Source organism: Rhopilema esculentum, chromosome 14, assembly GCF_057945365.1.
Source record: "Rhopilema esculentum isolate cy_ngs chromosome 14, ASM5794536v1, whole genome shotgun sequence".
In the NCBI taxonomy this organism is placed as follows: Eukaryota; Metazoa; Cnidaria; class Scyphozoa; order Rhizostomeae; family Rhizostomatidae; genus Rhopilema; species Rhopilema esculentum.
Genome location: NC_142828.1, coordinates 7,272,857 through 7,292,195, shown reverse-complemented (window position 1 = coordinate 7,292,195; position 19,339 = coordinate 7,272,857). Strand labels below are relative to the sequence as shown.

At 36.3% G+C, this 19,339-nt stretch overlaps 1 protein-coding gene across 4 annotated transcripts in view; it reads left to right on the top strand.

Moving 5' to 3' along the window:
• The window catches only part of LOC135696182 (glutamate receptor 2), a 61,780-nt gene that overhangs the window by 5,321 nt on the left and 37,120 nt on the right, over positions 1–19,339 (top strand). For all 4 annotated transcript variants that reach the window (XR_016144586.1, XR_016144585.1, XR_016144587.1 and 1 more), the window contains 13 exons: positions 718–978; positions 1,535–1,737; positions 2,668–2,727; positions 3,739–3,870; positions 4,275–4,433; positions 4,702–4,806; positions 5,800–5,913; positions 7,373–7,564; positions 8,835–9,201; positions 9,739–10,101; positions 11,246–11,425; positions 13,471–13,627; positions 14,652–14,713. Coding sequence is in view for 1 of the 4 variants with exons in the window: in XM_089112415.1 (XP_088968541.1) it covers positions 718–978; positions 1,535–1,737; positions 2,668–2,727; positions 3,739–3,870; positions 4,275–4,433; positions 4,702–4,806; positions 5,800–5,913; positions 7,373–7,564; positions 8,835–9,201; positions 9,739–10,101; positions 11,246–11,425; positions 13,471–13,627; positions 14,652–14,713 (2,355 nt within the window). In the remaining 3 variants the exon portion in view is untranslated. The remainder of the gene's footprint in view (positions 1–717; positions 979–1,534; positions 1,738–2,667; positions 2,728–3,738; positions 3,871–4,274; positions 4,434–4,701; positions 4,807–5,799; positions 5,914–7,372; positions 7,565–8,834; positions 9,202–9,738; positions 10,102–11,245; positions 11,426–13,470; positions 13,628–14,651; positions 14,714–19,339) is intronic.

Sequence of the window (19,339 nt, the reverse complement as noted above, 5' to 3'; positions counted from 1 at the left end):
CACCAAAATGCAAAGTTGTTGTATGAAAAATTGGAGGCTGAAATCTGGTCATACATAAAGATGAAAGAAATGTGAAGTTTATTGTGGATAGCATGTTTTGCAAGATGTTTTGCCAAACTGTTCTGTTTCTGGTTTTAATAATGTTCCTCTCTCCTCTTATTTCTTTGTTTCTTAGAATTGAAATCATGGAACTGTTTTTTCTATTATGTTATAGACTCACACCGATTATAAAGATTCATATATAGTAGAGTAGAAGTCTATTTTTCACAAAAAATTACTATAACATTGACAGATGAAGAGCGTTACACAAAGTGTTACCCAAGCAGTCATGCTCTCTTTGAATAGCTTATTATTAGGCATATTATAGTGTATAGAGATCTGCAAATACATTCAGTTTGTCTTATTTCTCAGGTGGTCGCTTATTGTAAAAATAGCTTCCCTAAGTAACTAGGAAAGTTTACATGGAGTGAAGGACGATAAGCTATTGCTTAAGTATGTGTAAGGTTTGCTAGTTTCAACTATCAACTCTTTTGTTTCTTAAAACTGGAGAGAATATTTTTGCCATAGGTTTTAAATAGCATTAAAATATACCTTGAATTTCCTACACAACTTTGATAAAAGTGTTCTACAGTTTTTACTGTCTTTCAGCTTGTAGAATCATTAAGTCTGCAAGCCTTTTTAATGTTTTGCATTTGAGTCTTTTGTTTTATCTTCAAGGCAAAATTCTTTTGGAGAAAAATGGTTCCGTCATGTTTCACATGTCTGGCTCAGGAAAATCATCACTTTTCATGGCAAGCCTTCTCAATTTACAAGCTTTTGACATCTGGAGAAGATCATGTGTTGCTGAAGGGAATTTGGCATCAGTTATTCCAGAAGGCCGGCGTGCCGTCATGATATCAAGCATTGAGGAGAACAGCCTTGTTATTCAGAAGCTCATGAAGAAACTGATGTGGCCCACTGTTGGCATCATTTATCAGAGTAAATTCTTTTTCTTAAAATTTTATAGAACTTCCTAGATTGTTTTTCTAAAAACTTTTCATATTTTTAAGGATTTATCGAAATGTTTTAAGCTGGCAGTTGCTCACAGTTTTTTTATTCAGATCAAATTTTCTATTACAGTTTTGGAACGTGAAAAAACATTATGTTTTTATCCTTGGCACCAGAGAAATAGATGCAATTTTCAAGAAGCAAAGCTTTGTCCCTCTACCAATTCTTGTGTTGCAACTGTTCCCTGTTTAGCATTAGCACAAGTTCCTTCAAATTTTCATTTTGCCAGGTTTCAAACTTTGTAAGACGTTTCTATTCATTATAGTTCATAATATATAATAAAATCAATATTCTCAAATTAGACCTTTATAGAGAAAACCATGTCAATTTTAGCCATGTTGTGTTTTTACGAAAAATATTGATAATCAAAATTTTGGTTTTCACTGTTAGAAAATAATGTAAAATATTAATCCAAGTTTCCCTCAATGTGAAAATGTGAATTTGACAATGATTTCGTTTGTAACCAGGTACCTTTCTTTATATACAGATTCAAGAGAGGCTGATGTTGAAATCTTAACAGGAATACTTCGAAATGATGATATGACAGTGGCTATTGCCGGGATTGGCTGCAGAAGCAATGGGAGTATCGAGAGCTTTGCACACAGAACTCTTAGAAACCTCATTTCTGAAAAACCATTCGGAATCATCATAATTTTTGATGAAGACAAGCTCCAAAAGTTATTTGATTATGTGAGTAGATAAGAAATGTATAGATTTTCAGCTCTATGAAATTTGTTTATGTGTTTGCACATGATGGCTTTGTTATAAAAACATATATTTTGGTAAAGGGACGCAATCCCTGTTAGTGACATTGGAGTAATAAGAGTGACCAGTGCCTAAATGTGTAATGAAGGCTGGTTTAATATGCTAGATAGGCTTTCAGGATAAGGCTGTCCAGTTGGACCCTCCTATTAACGGTATAACAAATTTTCTGCAGGCCCTTACAACATTATTTAGAAATTACTTCTTTCTTTTGCAACGCTATACTCTTACGAAAACCTTATCCGGTCCTGTCATTCAATACATAAGAAAAACATTTGAACATCGGAATTGCTCTAAAAATGCCCTTGCACAGTGAGCTTGGTGATGGAGGGGGCAAGCTGTCAACAAAATTGGGGTAAATCTAGATGTTTGATATCTACAATATAATCCACACGAGTCATTTTGATGTCATAGTTCTTTAATCTTCCTAGTCATCTTCCACAGCTGGGTAATTGCCACCTATTCTGATCACCTTTGGTCGATTTTTTGCACTTAAGTATCTTTTTGATTTAGTTAAATTTAGGTTTACTTTTTAAGTTCAGATCAACAAACTTGATGCTAATAATTTTGAGGATGATTAAAAAGTTCACTGAAAGCTGTCTAGTTATCTGTTTCCACCACAACCATTTGTCACACCCTTGAATACTACGTAATGCTAGGTCCTCAAAAAAAACGATGGTCGTATGGCACGCCAGATCAAGTATCGTTTTCGCTGTTTTAAGGAGGACTTTGAAATTGTAGATTCACTGACCAGAGAACATATGATACTTTTTCTGATCTCTTATTCGTCTATGGTCTCTTATTAAATCATTGACATTGCTATGCACTCTTATTCATGTCAAAATCATTTTTTTACAGCTTAGAACAGACATATCTGGTCTGAAGTCTATGGCTTTGAGTTTTATCATCTTCGATCCGGTTGGTATATCTTTAATGAATTGTTACATTTTTGATCTTCACGCTAATGTTGGTCTCTATATGAGCCATTCTCTGCTCTGCAACATCGCGTTATCGTTATCTCTTTTTGAAGACCTTTGTTCGCACGGGTTTTCATTTGAGCAGTTTTGTCCACGCGATCTGTTCAGCGTCGCGTTTATGTCGATCTCCACTGAAGTGGTTTTGTTCGCGAGAGCTCTTCAGCTAAGCGTTAGTGCGGATCTCCATTTGAGCAGTTTTGATCATGAGAGCTGTTCAGCCTCACGTTAGTGTCGATCTCCACTGAGGCGGTTTTGTTCGCAGGAGCTGCGCAACCAATCTTAAAAAAAAATGAAAAAATGATAAAAGAATCTGCACTTGCTTCGGGTCCTTCTGGCTGCTAGGGGAAAATTTTGTTACCTTTCAGCGCAGCTTATTCTCAATTCACTCTGCCCGCACGACAAGTGAAGGGCTACTTTCGTCTACCACTTGCACGCGTACGAAACTGCTCAAGTAAGCGTTAATACATCCCATGACATCACAACAATAAAATATAAAGACAATCAACGAACAAATAAATTAGGATGTTGAAAGTTTAATGATTTTATTAGCTAAAACAAAGCACAGGTGAACAGAGAATATATTATTTACCTATAAACGATTTTTCTTATGTTAACTTCCAAACTCCGATATGTGGCATGGAAATTGTGTAGTTAACTTACAGCTACTGTGTATATAAATTGTATATATTTATCCACAACTGGGTATATATATTTCCTAGCGTGAAGTTTTCGATCTATGTTCTGACGTTTTAAACTCTGAAGAGTGTCAGACGAAAAGCTTTAGTTTACTAAATGTTTGCTTTTTCAAAGCTATATTGATTTTGTATTGGTAAAAGGCTTTAAATAATTGTATAGAACATTGGATAATTGAATAAACACATAGTTTGCCAAGGAATAACTGTCATTGCTCTAAATTTCCTTTTATAAGAGATTCAATTTTTCTTTCTGGAAGGTCGTCACAAACACCCTTACTGCTGATCCATGGTACACCCTTATTGTTCTGCAAATATCTTTGGAAGAAACCGCGAAGTTGCAGGAACTCAGAACCGAAATTGATAAAACAGCAGCCAATTCTCGAGAAATAGTGAGTATAACAGCTTTTCGGTTTTTTTAAAAAATGATTGTGTTTCGAACTTATAATGTGCCAAACAAAATTCAATTAAATGCGACTCAGGAACCACCTTGGACTGTGTTTGATTTGGACGGCGGTGTCCATTTTGCTAAAGCACTGTGTTTGATTTTTCCTCTTCTTTCGCGCGCTTTCCTAGAAACAGTGGTACCGTGGGTTCCTGGGGAGGAAAATTAATTGTGCATCAAGTTCGGCAAATGAGAGGCTCGACGTTTGAAACGGAGTCAAACTGCAATCGAAAGAGTTCGTTGAGATCTGCCGTGCCAAAATGCTTTTGCCGTACTTAATTGATTCATACATTTCATACATACATTTCTCGCATCCTGTGTCACTTGGATATGTTTTTTTTGTTTTCTTAGGCCAAACATGCTCTGTTATACGATGCAGTCATGACTGCAGGAACTGTTATCGACACCCTAGCATCAATGGGAAATTGGACCGGTTATAGTGGATCTGCATTGAACCAAAGTCAGCTGCGAGCTGCCAATGGCTTAGAATTCAACAAGGAGTTGAAAAAGGTATCACTTTCAGTATCAATGTACATGCTTAAAAATATTATTTCTTTGCCGTTAAATTTCTGGAACTGAAAAAATTACCTTTATTCGAAAGCGTTTATATAACTTTTTGCCAAACTGTAAAATTCTAGCTGTTCCTCCTCTTTATAACATCTTATTTCTGATCGTTATTCTGATGTTTGATCAATTCTATTATTTCTACTTCAGTTTAAGGTTATTTTAAAAAAAATTTCCTGGTACAATTTACTTACATTGATCGTTATTATTTCAGTTTAAGGGCACTGGCTTGACGGGCAAGATTGAGTTTGACGAACATGGTTTTCGAAAAAAAATGCCTTTCCATGTTATGAATTTGAAAAACAATGTGTTTGAAAAGGTAAGACTATTGAAAGATATAGCGTAGCCTTTCAGTAAAGCTTCAAGAAAGGGGACAAAGGTTCTTAGGTAGAAAGTCTGTTGCATAAAACATGGAAGTGTCATGATATCTTGGGGTAATAGCAGAGTCCAGAAAACATTACGGTTCCACGACTGCTGTGGGCCGGATAAAAGTTATTCAACGATGCACTTGTTTTTGAGTCAGGCCAACACGAAAGTAAAGACCAAACCATGAAAATTTCATCCCTAAGAAACCTCAATTCAAAAATGCATGGAGATTTCTGAGGAACGCCAGTAGGGCAAAATTGACCCAAAGAAAGATTGAGGCGTTTTCCGAACTCTGGATAATAGCCCTATTTTCAAGTATGAAAAACAGGGAGCAAAATAATGTCTATCCTTTCTGGGTTCTTTTGGGTTCTTTCCAACTTTGGAAACCGAATATAATAAGGCAAGGGTTGTGCTTGTTACTTTGATAACTTCTCTTTTGATTGGCCGTCATCACGGTTGGCACTGAATCATGTTGCTACTAAAAGCTGGCATTCGATTAGCCTAAGAAGTAATGTTGCTACTGAAAACGGTGCTTCATTGCATTGGTACAAATCAGATCCAGTGACTGTAATAAGCTATTGAATTTGTGATAAATGCAGATCCAGTGACTGTCACAAGCTATTGAATTAGTGATAAATGAAGTGCAGCACTTGGTTCACTAGTCGTTTAGTTGGAAATAATTTTAGATGAAAAACAACGAAAAGTGTTTGACCTTTTTAAGGTTAAGTCTTAATGACCACCGGGCTCTGCATTTGCTCTTCCTTGTTCATTGTAAATGTAGCTTTCTTGTTTGTTTCAAGAAATTTTTATCTAACTGCATTCCGATTCTGTTTAATTATATAGTTTGTAGTTTCAATTACAAAGTTTTATATTTCAGTGTTATAGTTTTATCTCATTAAAGTGCCAATAGCTTGAAGATATCATAGCACTAACTATTTCCTTCAAGATTGGAAGTATTTCTGAAATTGGTAGCGTTCTGCTTGAAAGACAGCCAGTGTCAAATGTGGATTTTGATCAACAGCTGAAAGTGAATGGACATTTGAAGATAGTAACGATATTGGTATGTTACATTTATTCGTTGGAAACTGCATTGCATCTTTCTGAGTTATAGGGAGATTAGATCAGACGATTAATTTTAAAAGTTTCCAAATGTTCCATCTAAAGGCAATTGACACCTGTCAATCATTGCCTTTAAATAACTGCCGTGTACCTTGCTGTTGATTGGTTTTACTGTTTACATGGATTTTGTTTTGGTAGAGTTTTACTGATATCTATACGTACTAATAACATATTTTAAAAATGATGATAATCATATAGCCTATCCATTGTGTTGAGATATTTTATTTTTTGTTTATAGTTTTTCAGTTTTGTATTCATTTAGCTTTATGGCCCCTTGAAAATCAGTACTGCTGAAGGAAAACCCTACTTGAATATTTGAAAGTGAATGAAGGAAATGAATGAATCTAGTCTCGTCATCGAGTTAAGTTTTGACAGTACTGCCTTTGCTAAAGGAAAACCTTCTGCAAAGTATAAAGATGCATCAAAAAAAGCTGTTAATAGGCAAATCCAGGGCCACATTATGGATTTTGGGGCCCTGGGCATAGAATGTTATGAGGGGCCCCTATGTAGATGTACGTACCTGAAATTGTGGTGATGGCTGCACAAAGGCCTAAGCAAAAATATTTTTATCGAAACGTTTGATTTCATGTGTTATAGATACCTTTCCGATAAAACCTGACAATGTCACAAATTTTAGGCCCCTCTGATGCTAGGGGCCCTGGGCACAGTGCCCAGTATCCTGTGGTTAATCCTACATTGGGCAAACCCAAACAAAACAGTTCAGGATAAAGTAATGCTTGGGTTGTATCAGACATTTTTAGCCCGGGCTCATGTTTGATAATACCAATTTTCTTACTGAGATTTCGTAACAGTTGTGTTTCCACCCTTAATGCAAATTACAAGATTTTGAAATATATAGATCAAGGTATTTAAACAAACATGAAATAGGTATTGTCAGGAAATTTAAATGGGACTTGAACTCAAATATCAAACCTAGGTTTGTTTTCGATATATCTTTTGCTAAAAAAAGTCAAGTGATATTGAACTGTATTTTAAAAGACAAATCTTTATATATTTCGCGATTTATAGCCTTTTGTTCCCTTTAAATTTTTCATGAATTTGAACTTCCATTGATTTTAAGGAATTTTCCTTGCTATTGATAACTCCCATTAAATATACATTAATGTTTTTCTCATTGGAGTTTCGATAAAAGTTTTTCTTTTGGTTACTTGGATGATTCAAATAGCATTAAAAGGCTGTTGCACAACCAGCATGCTTTGCAGTAGCTCTTTTTACGCGAGAGGGAATGGGCTGTATTTGTATTTTCATTCAGTACGACATCGACGTCAGGCCGGTTTTTAAAATATAGCCTCAAAGCATACCGGCTTCGTAAGAGCCTTCAAGCATAATTCTTTTGTATGTGCTTCCTATTTCAATAATAAGATTGTTTCTTCTCGAAGAACGAACCTTACACGATGAAAAGAACTTTCCAGAACGGAACAGTTGAATACTATGGCCTACTTATTGATATCGCAAATGCTCTTGCAAAAGAGGCAAACTTCACCTACTCTCTGTACGAGGTTGCAGATGGTAGATACGGTCATATAGATAATGGCAGGTGGACTGGACTCATTGGTGACGTATTATACAAGGTAAGTGTTGTCAGTCATGAAAGATGTCAGTCATCTTCAAAATATATGTAGCTGACGAGTAGCTTTAAGCTGGCAGGTTAACATTAACAGTCATTTGCTCGTATGGACATGACAAGCAAGGAACACGCGGCTCCCAATTATCTTCAGTCTCAGTACTTACTAGAGTTGGCACATCATTCTTCAACGCAATTCTTTCACATTACGATGAAAACGTTTCAAGAAACATTTAGCTGGAAAAGCTCATATAACTAAGATGATGGGAATTTTAGTGTTATGCATTGATACAGGTTGCTCATGATATCTTTGCATCGATACCTTTTGCTGTCAGATGATGAAAAGGCACTTTAGTGTTGCAGTGACATTTTCCTAGTTGATTCAAAGCCACAGGCAAACAATATTTTTCCATAATTTTTCATGTTCCTTGTTTGGAATAGGATAGTGCCAGCTCACTGCTCCTGAGTTGAGCTATCTCACTGATTTGCCTTCTGAGCTGTCTCACTGATTTGCCTTCAAAACAAAGCCAATTGACATGCATTACATTTGAATACAACTAAATTTTAGTTACCAGACTCGTGTGTACCACAGTGTTTCTATTTTTCTATTATGACTTTTGTTGCTATGTCTTGCCAATATCTCTTGTTAATTTTTTCACATTTCAACATATATATCTCCTCAACTAAACAATTAGGAGTCTATTTTCTTATTTTGATCACCATTTTACCCCAGAGCGATTTTTACCTTGTCATAAAAAATAATCCTTATATACAGCAGAAACCTAAATAGGAAAAAACTACAGATTTTCCAGATGGTTATGTTGTTTCAACTGTGAGAGCAAAACTTGTTATATTCTTGCCTAGTTTCAGCTGCTGTTATTAAGCCCAACATCTCTAACTTATGGCAGCGTTGACATTTTAATCCCTGACATGTTTATTGCTTATTCCTTTGTTATAAGCGGCCATTAAAAATTCTTGAGATGATTTGATAATCACTGAAATTCCAATTTCTAATACTATTTGAATTTTCTGACAAGGCACTTCAATAACCCAAAATCCAAACCCTCTTAAAGGCAATCTGTCACGACGTTGATTGGTTATAAGAACAAAGGGATTTCTATTGTTTCCAGTCCCCTTTTAATTTATCGCATTTTAAAAAATATGGCGGAGCGCTGGAATCGTGTCTAGGCTATTGTTCCAGCTATTGTTCTCGTTAACCAATCCACAACGAGACAGATTGCCTTTAACTGAACCAGCACTTCGATCTTCTTTCACAGAAGGCAGATATGGCTCTAGCAGCATTAACAATAACTGCAAGCAGAGAGGAGGTGATTCATTTCAACACTCCATACATGGAGGTTAGCATTGGTTTGATAAAGAAAAAAACAAATGTGGCCCACCTTGACTTACTACTGTTTATGGAACCATTCACCGGTGTAGTCTGGTTACTAACCTTGACCGCTTGCCTCTTTGTTGGACTCTTCCTCTTCTTTGTCGATGCTTTTAGTCCGTTTGGCTGGAAACAAGTCGGGGAAAGAGCTACTGGAAGACCTGGAACAGAGTTCAACATTTTGAACAGCATCTGGTTTTCAATGGCTTCCATCTTGCTTCAAGGCCCAGATAACACCCCAAGATCATTGTCGGGTAATCTCAGATTTAGAGAGTATTCTTCTTTTAATTAGATTTCGACTACGATTATGTTAATTAGCTAATTGGCTGCCCCCCCCTCAAGTGTATGAACTTTTATCAAGTTCACTAAGATTATCGATTATAGTCGTCGTTAGATTTTAAGGGACAGATTTTAAAGACAATCAACATAGAAATAAGTTTGTTCTTCCATTCATATCATGTGATTTTGCCTTCTGAGAAGACAAACGAAAGATAAAAGGGGACCTTGGCGGGGATTAAATAAACTTTCTTTTCTTATGTTAAGGTTCAGCATGGAAAACATTTCTACCAAAATTCGCCTTCTAATACATCTCACTGCTATTCTTAGTTAAAATTTGGCTAACTTTGTTTCAAATTCGCTGGTATTATCGTTTGAGGTGCCGTTTGTTTAAAAGTTTGGTTATTGTGGGCTAGTGATCTTGGAAAAGTGACTTTTGTTTTTCGTGTATACCTATGTTATAAGAAAACTTGTCCAAGTAAACCTTATCTAAAAAAAAGAACTTTGTTCCAAAGGGAGAATACTCGTTGGATGCTTTTGGTTTTATGTTCTTATACTGACATCAAGCTACACTGCAAATTTGGCTGCTTTCTTCACTTCGACAAAGCAAACGGAGCAACAGGTCAACCTAGAGTCACTCTTGAAAGAAGGTGCACAGTTTACCACCATTGAGCATTATGCTCTAGAGCAGTTTTTGAAAACTTCCAATTATAAGATCTACAACAGGGTACACGAGAGAATGACTATCCAGAAGGCCCTTGCAAGCGGCCTCGCAGATGCGCTTAGTAAGCTTGAGAAAGATCCTTCTATGTACTACCTTGAGGAGAAACCTTTCATACAGTGGACAATCAACAAAAAACCGTGCGATCTCAAGATAAGTAAGTATTGAACTCATTTTTCTTTTTGTTGTTCTGGGTCAGTAGGTTTTAACATGCTCAGAAAGACGCCTTATGTTGATGGAATTTCAAATAACCGTCATTCTTGTTTTGAATAGCTACAGTCATTTTACGTTTGTTGTGTCTTCTATTCGCCTTTTGAAGAAAATCATTATAGGAGTTGCAGTATTGTTTCTGCTTGATGCAAAGCCCACAAGTTCCTACTACAAAGCTCGCTACAAATTGTGGGAACATTTAGAAATAGATGCATTATCTTATGAAACAAAAAAGGATTCTCTAGCATCTAAACCGTGAGCAAACTGATGATATTTAACTTTGTATCAAGAGCGTATTTGCTACCCAAGATAAGGACTAGATTATAATGTTGCTATTGTTAGCCCAGATGAAACCATGATATTTTATTAAAGAAATGTTTTAGATGTCTCCCATAACTCTGGTAAGTTTTTGGCTTTAGGTTTTTTACCCTTATATGAGTTGCTTTTTTGCAGCTGAAGGTAAGACAAATAAGAACACCAATAACTGCTACCATATTTAGTATTCATGCATCTTATACTCTGCCATCATTTAATTTGTAGACATTTTGTTTAAAATCCTATTTCAGATTATTTTTTGAAAATCAAATTCAAAATTATCTTTTATTTTAGATTTTTTATGAATTTTGAAAACAGCTTGAACGCATCAACCTTTTTCTTTGATATTTGAATTATGGAGCAGTCATGCAAACCTTTCTTTCCAGCTGCGATATATCTACGTGCCCATGTCATATGAAGCAAATTGGAACTCATTTCCAAGGAGTGTTATTTGGAAATCACACTTTTTTCAATGTTTTTGCGAAATTTGTTATCAAGCTATGTTGTCAAGCTATTTTTCATTTACTAGCGACAAATCTTGCTTGCATCCAGTTCATTTGGACAACTGTTGAAAGTTTGTGTTAATTTTAGCTGAATGTTTTCTCGATAGAAAATTTATTTTTATTTTTTACAGAACTCTAAACTTAAGTTCTTTAATATCCGACTCTGGCGGACCATGTAAAAACAACAGTTTAGGTTGATGGTCTGTTTTGAATAAAACTCCTTAAACCTCAACATTTCACTTTTTCGTTATCGTTATGTTCTTGCTTTTTCAGTTGACACCACACTACCCAAAACATATTTTGGTATTCCTGTCAGAAAGGATTCTTCAACGAAAGCTGCAATATCACATGCGATTTTGAAACTTCTGGAGTCTGGTTTCCTTGCAGAAAGACGTTTCTATTATATGGATACTTTAAGTGAATGCAAAGAAACGGACGATCATCAGCATGGAAGTATGTAAATTTTATTTCATATATCCGCAAAATTTGTGTATAACCAGCATTGTCTGCTATAAAAAGAGTTCTTTAAACATATTTGGTGAGATTTTGTCCCAATAGGAGTTTGGATCGTTCAAAAGTAGGTATGCATGTCTCTAGGCAAAGGAATCAAACATCTCTGCGATTAGTACACCAAGTGCCGTAAGTGAGGCTTTGAACAGTGGATTGCTAGCTTTACTCTTCTGATAAGCTAATGTTTTGCTGAAACTTGGCAGTCTTTTTCTTTTACACACTGAAAGCAGTCCTAAATTAGTACTTGCCCTTCCTTCCAAAGGGTTGAAGCTAGAAAAGCTTGCTTGTTTATCAATTTTGATGAGCATAATGCAAATTAAACGACCATAAGTTCAAAACAACCGTTAGGTATGTTTCAACCTTAAAGTTATCTAGTTTGCTGATGAAGTAATGTTATCATGGTTGGCTTTTCTGGTCCGCTGGCCAATATTCCCTACGACATCAACGCCCCTTTCCACTTAATAAGAGCCAACGGAAAAGCTCGCAAACAATGCAAAAAACTATTTGTGGGCTCGACAACTTTCTGAAAACATTGCTACCAGGTGTTACAACCGTTATACATAAGTTCCTATTGGGGTGACATCAAAAGACAGATGGAATTTTCGCTGTATTGCATGTCACAAGCTGAATTGGTACTACTTCTTGCTAGCGATTTTTTGCTTTTTAAAAGAGCATACCATTTTTGAACATAGTAGGTACTGAAATTCAGTGAGTTAGCCAACTGTTGTGCTTCCCTGCTTCCTATGTATAAATGACGTTCTAGGAAGTTTTTCAGAAAGTCCCCATAAATGGAAAGTTTTCTTATCATATTTTATGCGGGGTGAAAACCTGGCTTAATGCCCAATTTCATTCGCTAATTGCAATAGAGCTAATGGACACGAAAAACGTGTGCTTCATTTAAATAATTTTGACTAAGTGTCACAAGACCACCATCAATGCAGCGTTATCCCTCAAATTAAATGTACGCCACCTGAATCGCCACCTGGCTTCTAATCGATTCCAATTTTTGCTTGATCTGGTGCCCATTTCTACTTCTCTCAGTAGGCACCTCGCCCGTAAAAGTATCTTTGGCTATCGAATATTTTCACAAGGAAACTTTGTACTGCTTTATTCCTCATACTCATGTTATAATAATGATGATAATAATAATGATCATACGGTTAGTTTCATTCATCTACACAAAACGAGATTATATACAGAAACCAAATCTTCCCTTTCTAAATAAAGTTATGTTTAGTTTCCCAAGTTAATCAATCATGTACTATTTTTTGTGCCTTATATTTTGGTTAGAGTCATGTGCAACCGATATTTTTAAAGTCGCTTTCCTTCGTCGCTCAGTATGCTGAAGATTATGTAAATGAGGAAATGACGTAAATTACATCGTCGTGACAAAATTTCGTCTCATTTTGAATTTAGTCGAAGAAATTTTCGTCAAAGATTTGTCCGAAATTTTATCATGACGAAATTGTTTGTAGTTAATGTAGATGGTATTGAAGAAAGGCTCGTATAAAGCTGTTACTTTCATATGATTCTCATATGATTTAGTTTTATTTAGTTGATTTAGTTTAGTTTTTTTGGGCATAAATTTTCATTCGAATTAGCTAAAATTCAACTTGAGGCTTCGACTTAGCTCTGCAGATTGCGATGGAAACAGTTAGGTCAAGATCAGGACCGAAGTTCCATTTCTACAAAGGCAATTTCCGACTTATGGTCAACTTCTTTCGATCTTCATACAAAAGTTATTGTCATGTATATAGAAATTCGAAATCGCAACTTAGAGCCGTTCTGGTTTTTACACCACAGTGTATGATAGGTGTTGACATATGTCTTTACAAAATCGTGGCCGAAGTTCTGTTTCTACAAAATCATTTTTCCGACTGATGCTCTTATTGAATCGTCAAATTTATGATAGATGGCCATATTTATATTAAGGGTCAGATTCGCGTTTTGCTTGCAGCTTGTATTAAGTGGTTGTGTTCTTTTTTCAGTAACTGAAGATGGACGCATTGAGCCTATTCAAATGCTGGGTGCTTACTCATTTCTAATTGGTGGCATCATATTAGCAGTACTCATCTTTTTTGGTGAACTTTACTGGAAGAAAAAAGTCGCAGATCGTGCGATGAAACTCCAAGAGCAATTAAAACTGTACGTAACATCAGCTTTTTAAAAGACCCTGAGTCAACTTCTCCATATTTATAACGCATTGTCAACTTCTACATAAATCCTTTTAAAAATATAATTAACTAATTGCATCCCAAGTTTATCTGCCAAATCAGAAGCAAAATAGATAAAGTGTTTGGATCTCTTGGTAAAAAAGTATCAAGCAGGAACATACCCTAACCACACCTGTTTGTATTTTACAATGGCAACAGGCTCTATTGAATAGGTTTCTATTGAAGAAGATTGGGGACTCTTTATTGAATATTTGTAGTGCATTAAACATGCAGTTGGATGCATCCGTGTAACAAGTCACATGAGTTGATAATGCTGCTCCTTTGTAATTATTTTACTAAAAATGATATTTCGAAACATTTGCCTAGAAGTTTATTTCATATCCAAGTTTTTGTTGTGTATAACAATAAATATGCTACTCCAAGGTACAAATTGAGGTAACAATAGTGAAATAAGGATGTTAGATATTTCTTTCGAATGGTATTGTATGAAATCTCTTAAAAACAAACTCAACGAAGGTAATATCCAATTTGCAAAAAAACGTCATTAAAAAGAAAAGCAACTCCGTACAATGCACCACCCAAAATTAATCATAAAAATCAGTTATTGTATCGAGTAAAAATGTCAATTACATTAGTCTTCGCTAAAATCGTTTCAATGTCACATTATTTTGATCAAATTCCCTCTCGATAAGCGGTTCTTTCCTTCTACAGGTTCCTGCCTAAAAATCTTTATTGCTTAAATGAAACGAAGATTTTTAATGACCTTATGTCTGTTTAGATTAAACATTGGGATGACTGACCAGCTATGTGTGACCTTAGTTAAAGTCTATCAAAATACTTGGTTTTAGAAAGATATAGCTTTTTGTTTTATCTTAATGGTTTTTATGAATGCAAAAACAAAATTTTGGGGGATAATTTAACAATAAATTCTTTGTTTTAGTTTTATTGCTCGCTACAAGTTGAAAATTTCTAAATGATTACGTTTTTCCTTTTAGGAGCATCCGGAAAGCTCATAATAAGCCGGCTATAAACCCAAAAATGCGAATTTTGGTTCAAGGTATTTATTTTTGAAAATATTTTCCAACTATATGAATAAAAAGTAAGCTGAAGAAACAGATTGTGAAAGAAACATGAAAGGAAAAATCTGAATAGATGCTTGTGAACATAAAAGGAAGATTTAAAAGCACTGAGAAACGGCAATACTCGATTTAAAGTGAAGATTACTTCTATTAAGATGCATCGTACAACCCTTTGTTATACACGCTCATGGGCTTTTACAGAATATGTTTTTGTATTGGAACAACTTTATCTATCAGTGAATTGTGCCTAGGAACGGGATACCCTTCAAACTGTATAGCGCTTGCTAGCTTGGAATGTTGCGATACTAGGGGTGTCCTTTTCGTGTGTCCCACACATCAACGATAAATATACCAAGGGATAATGAAAATACCTTGTGTTGTATCCACAAGACCTCCAAGGAGAATCTGCTGACAATATGACCGACTGTGTAGAATGACGTCACATGCTATCGTTTTCTATCCAAGAGCAATGAGGTTTATGATCGCAAAGATGCGGTCGAAAATTAGGTTAGCAGACGTCCAGTGCAGCCCACGCGAGTTCTTCCATTTGCGGCCTGTTTTTCAAAGTACGTAAGCTATTGAGAATTCATGCGTTATTTGACAAAAGCATGTTTTGGTAAACCGTTGCATCTTTAGCGTTTGCCTCAGGCTTTGGCCTTGGCGCATCAGTGGCGAAAGTAAGGGGGGGGGGTGACAACTAGGGGCAGTTGCCCCTCCCTTGCCGAGTTGAAGCAAGTCTGGCGCCCCTTTTTCGAAATAGTGCGCCCCTTTTGAGAATGAGAATCAGGGAAAAAACTGGAGCATATTTATGATAAAATATTTGTCTGTTGTGCCTAGGATCCTTGGTTCTCAGTCGATGTTGCAAATATCCCAGTCATAGTTGCATAACTTTTTCTGCCGCCAGCCATAGTGGCCGCCTTCATCAAACCCTGAATAACCAGTTTTACCTTTTGCAATAATGACGTATTGTTGAATTTTAGGTGCATTCATTAAACTACTGTCTAGCTATACAGCCATATTCCAATTGAAAATTAAATCAAAAGCGGCAAAATTTCTTCCCCCCCCCCGAATTTGATTTCTTGGTAAGGAAAAAGCATTAAAGTCAGTCCCTTTAGCAGAGTACTCTAGCAGAGTTGCAGCCACTATGGCGAAACAGCAAACGCTCGGCAGGAAAATTTATCTATTAAGAGATGAGTTTTTATAAGAGACCTTCAGTCGTGCTCAGGCTATATGTCATTGCTTTGACACAATTATTGTGAAAATTTTCTCAGAATGTAATTAAAGAGCCTCCTCTCAGTAGTTAGGGTTGGAAATTGTTATGTACAGAGTACTCTCGTCACCATTTTCTGAAAAGTTTTCAGCGCCCCCACGACAAGCTGCCCCTCTTTCTAATTTGCTCATGTTCCGCCTCAGTGGCGCATAGATTCATCAAGGTGCTGAACGTAGATGATTTGATCTTGTGACTGAATCGAAATTTTGTTGCCGTTTACTTGAATCTCAAGCTCTGATCCCAGTTTCTGCTAGTGGAAAACTCGTTAACATTAATTGTAAAATTTCCTGGATTTGACGTATAATCGTTCAAATGATGCTGATCATTAATAATCAAGCTAAGAAGAGGTTTCTAAAGAGAAATTCAACTGTATTTTAAGAAGCGGCAATGGAGAACTGTAGCAGAATAGCAACATTTTGAAGAATACGTCTGTAGTCCTTTTTGCAAGAAATAGAGATCGCTCGGTTCTTCCTTTAGCTTACATCACAGAATATGTGCTTTGAGATCTGGTAATACCATGTCCTAGAGATCTCGAACAATGCTACACGATTATCCAAATGGCAATTGATCAGTCTCTTATTCCTGGAAAATTTACATTTTTAGAGAAAGATATGTAAACAAATTAGCTTTCGACACATATTGATTTTATTTGCTTTGATTGTTTTAGCAAAATTTGGGCTTGCGTTTATAGAAAAAACCAAAGTTCATCCCTGGCGCTACCATGAGCTAAATTTTTCCAGTATTGTCCTAGATTTACAATACAACAGACTGCTCAGGCTAGCCTGGCATTATCTGCGTTGAAATTTAGAGATTCTTTTAGAGTCAAATCCTCTTGCTTTAAAATGGACTAAGCGTTCTGCGCCCGTTCCTATGCACCAATAGTTAAGCTGTTTCAACAAAGAGTTCCTTGGTCTCCACAGATTTGGAGGAGGGGTTTGGTCATTAAATGATCACACACACAGACAAGATGTAAGGTCTATTCGTCCTCTCTGTCCTTAAAGAGAGAGGCAGACGAAAAGGACACTCGACGTTGGTTTTCACTCGAGCTTTATGGTGTTATTTGGTGCTTTATTGAATATGCAAAACGATTCCCTTCCTGATTTAATAAAGAATCTATCATTACCTCCACCAATCAGATATGATTACTTTGCTTTGTTTATTATAATGCAAAATTATTTGATAGTGGCAAAAATTGATCAATTCATCATGAATTATCAGCAGCTCTCACTCAAGGTTTCTAGTGCAATGTTTACCGCGGGATTATACTGGGCAAGCCGTAATTGAATATCATTGCTGAATGAGAATGTATCTTCTACACACATGTAGCGTTTGGGAATATCATTGATGACCATAAAAATGCTTTAATGGATTGATGTTGTTTCCTGTCAGCATTTCCCCTCGACTTTGAGGTCCGCTCAATACTTCTTTCTCAAACTTAATGATTTGGCAAGGGGAAATGCAGTTCATTTTATCAATGGCCACAATACTACAATATTGGCAATTACGTTTCTAATTTAACCAAAACCCAAAGCGTAAACATAGCCCACTTGTATATTTTGCATCAGAACTCGTGAGCGCAACGTGGAGTGCCAAGATACTACGTGTCCTGCGGTTCACCCCAGATTTCCAGCAGCATTTCCCAGTCATGTGTGCCAATAACGGTTCTCAGAAAACAACAAAGCAATTCTTTCCAAAGCAATTTCTTAAGCAATTGCTTTTAAACAACCATTTCTAATCTTCTGAGCAGGTTTTCCTAGGGTTTTGTGTCAGTATTGCGGCCAGAAAATGTAGCAGGGGCAAAGGTCTAGCCCCCCTCACCAGTCTTTACAGGGATTTCCCAGTTCGGGAGGGAGGAATCATCACTCTCTATTCTATGCCTCACTTCTTTAAAACTTTTAAAGTTGTATGAAATATCGCATAATTTAAATCGAACCCAATTCCCAGGATTCTCGACAATTTAGGGAGGTGGACCGCGAGTGATTTAGACCTTTTTATGGCAATCCGTAATGTAATTATCAATTTAAAGAAACCTGCAAGTTTCAGTTTCCTATTCTATAATGCAATTTGTAGGGTGGGTATTGATGGGGGGGGGGGGGGGGGTGGCGTAAACCAAATGAACTTCTCTGGAGATTGAATGAAGGATTGGTACCCGAAAATGGTAATGCTTTTTATATTTACTTGAATCTTTGTAGGGGCTTGGGCCCCTAGGGATTTTAAAGAGGCGCTCGACTAACCCTGTAACATTTTGCTGCAGAATTGCTTTACAGGCACAGCAAGCAGAATGTTTCTTAAACCAAAAGCAAATCTCTATTCAAAGGACATTTTGGTGTAACTTTTGTCAGTTTTTGAGAACAAAATGTATAATTTACATGTTGGGAATGACATGAATACCTTTTTATGAAAAATTTTCCTTTTGAATCTCCAGCCACTACTGGGATATAAAATCGGATGTTATGGCAATTATGGGTATTAATGGTTTTCTTAGCCCCAGACAGTTCTCTTTTCAACTGATGAGACACCCTAAGACATTGTTGGGGCACAAGGAGGCTGGGCCCCTTTGTAAAATCCGAACATGTCCAAGTCCCGAACTTATTGCTATTGTTAATTGAGACTTGAGGAAGCCCCCTTGCTCTTTTCATGGCACTTCACCCCCAGCCTCCTTTACATTACCAGTATGACGATAGTATTATGTCAATTGTCCTCGTTTCCGTTTTTCCTAATGATATTGAGATGAACGAGTAGTCGTGTGCCTGCAACTTAAAATACCTTTTGTTGAAAGATTCCATTAAAAACTAATTTTAGATGCAGGAAATCGCTTGAGATTGTTTCCGTTAAAGATACAATAATATAATTACCGTCGTTGATAGCTGCCTGTTTCCTTTCTCACTGAATTGCTAATATTCTAGCGATAAGTACACTTCATAACCTTTGTTAGCGTTTCTTGGTTTTATTTTTTGGCTTTTTGTTTATCAACAACGCCCTTGATTTTATATTGTGCATAACAAAGACATTGTATATCGCGATATGAAGAGAGATTCCGTATGATGTCGACGATAAAATGACTGCTGTTGTTGTTGTTCTATTGATGTAGCGCTGTTGCTAGTAAATTTTGGGCACTCGTCCACGGATAAGGATGCTTTCCATTGACAAAACTTACAGGATGATTGGGACTTGACCTGGCAGATTTTCGAGACCAGGACTTTTTGGTTGCAATGAATTGCTTTTAGTCATAATGATTTCACCATCAAGGTTGTGAATGCGAATGTTCTAAATAACTCAGTTTCGAATCATATTAAAAAATCACATCCACGGCAGCTGTCCTGCCATTTTTTCT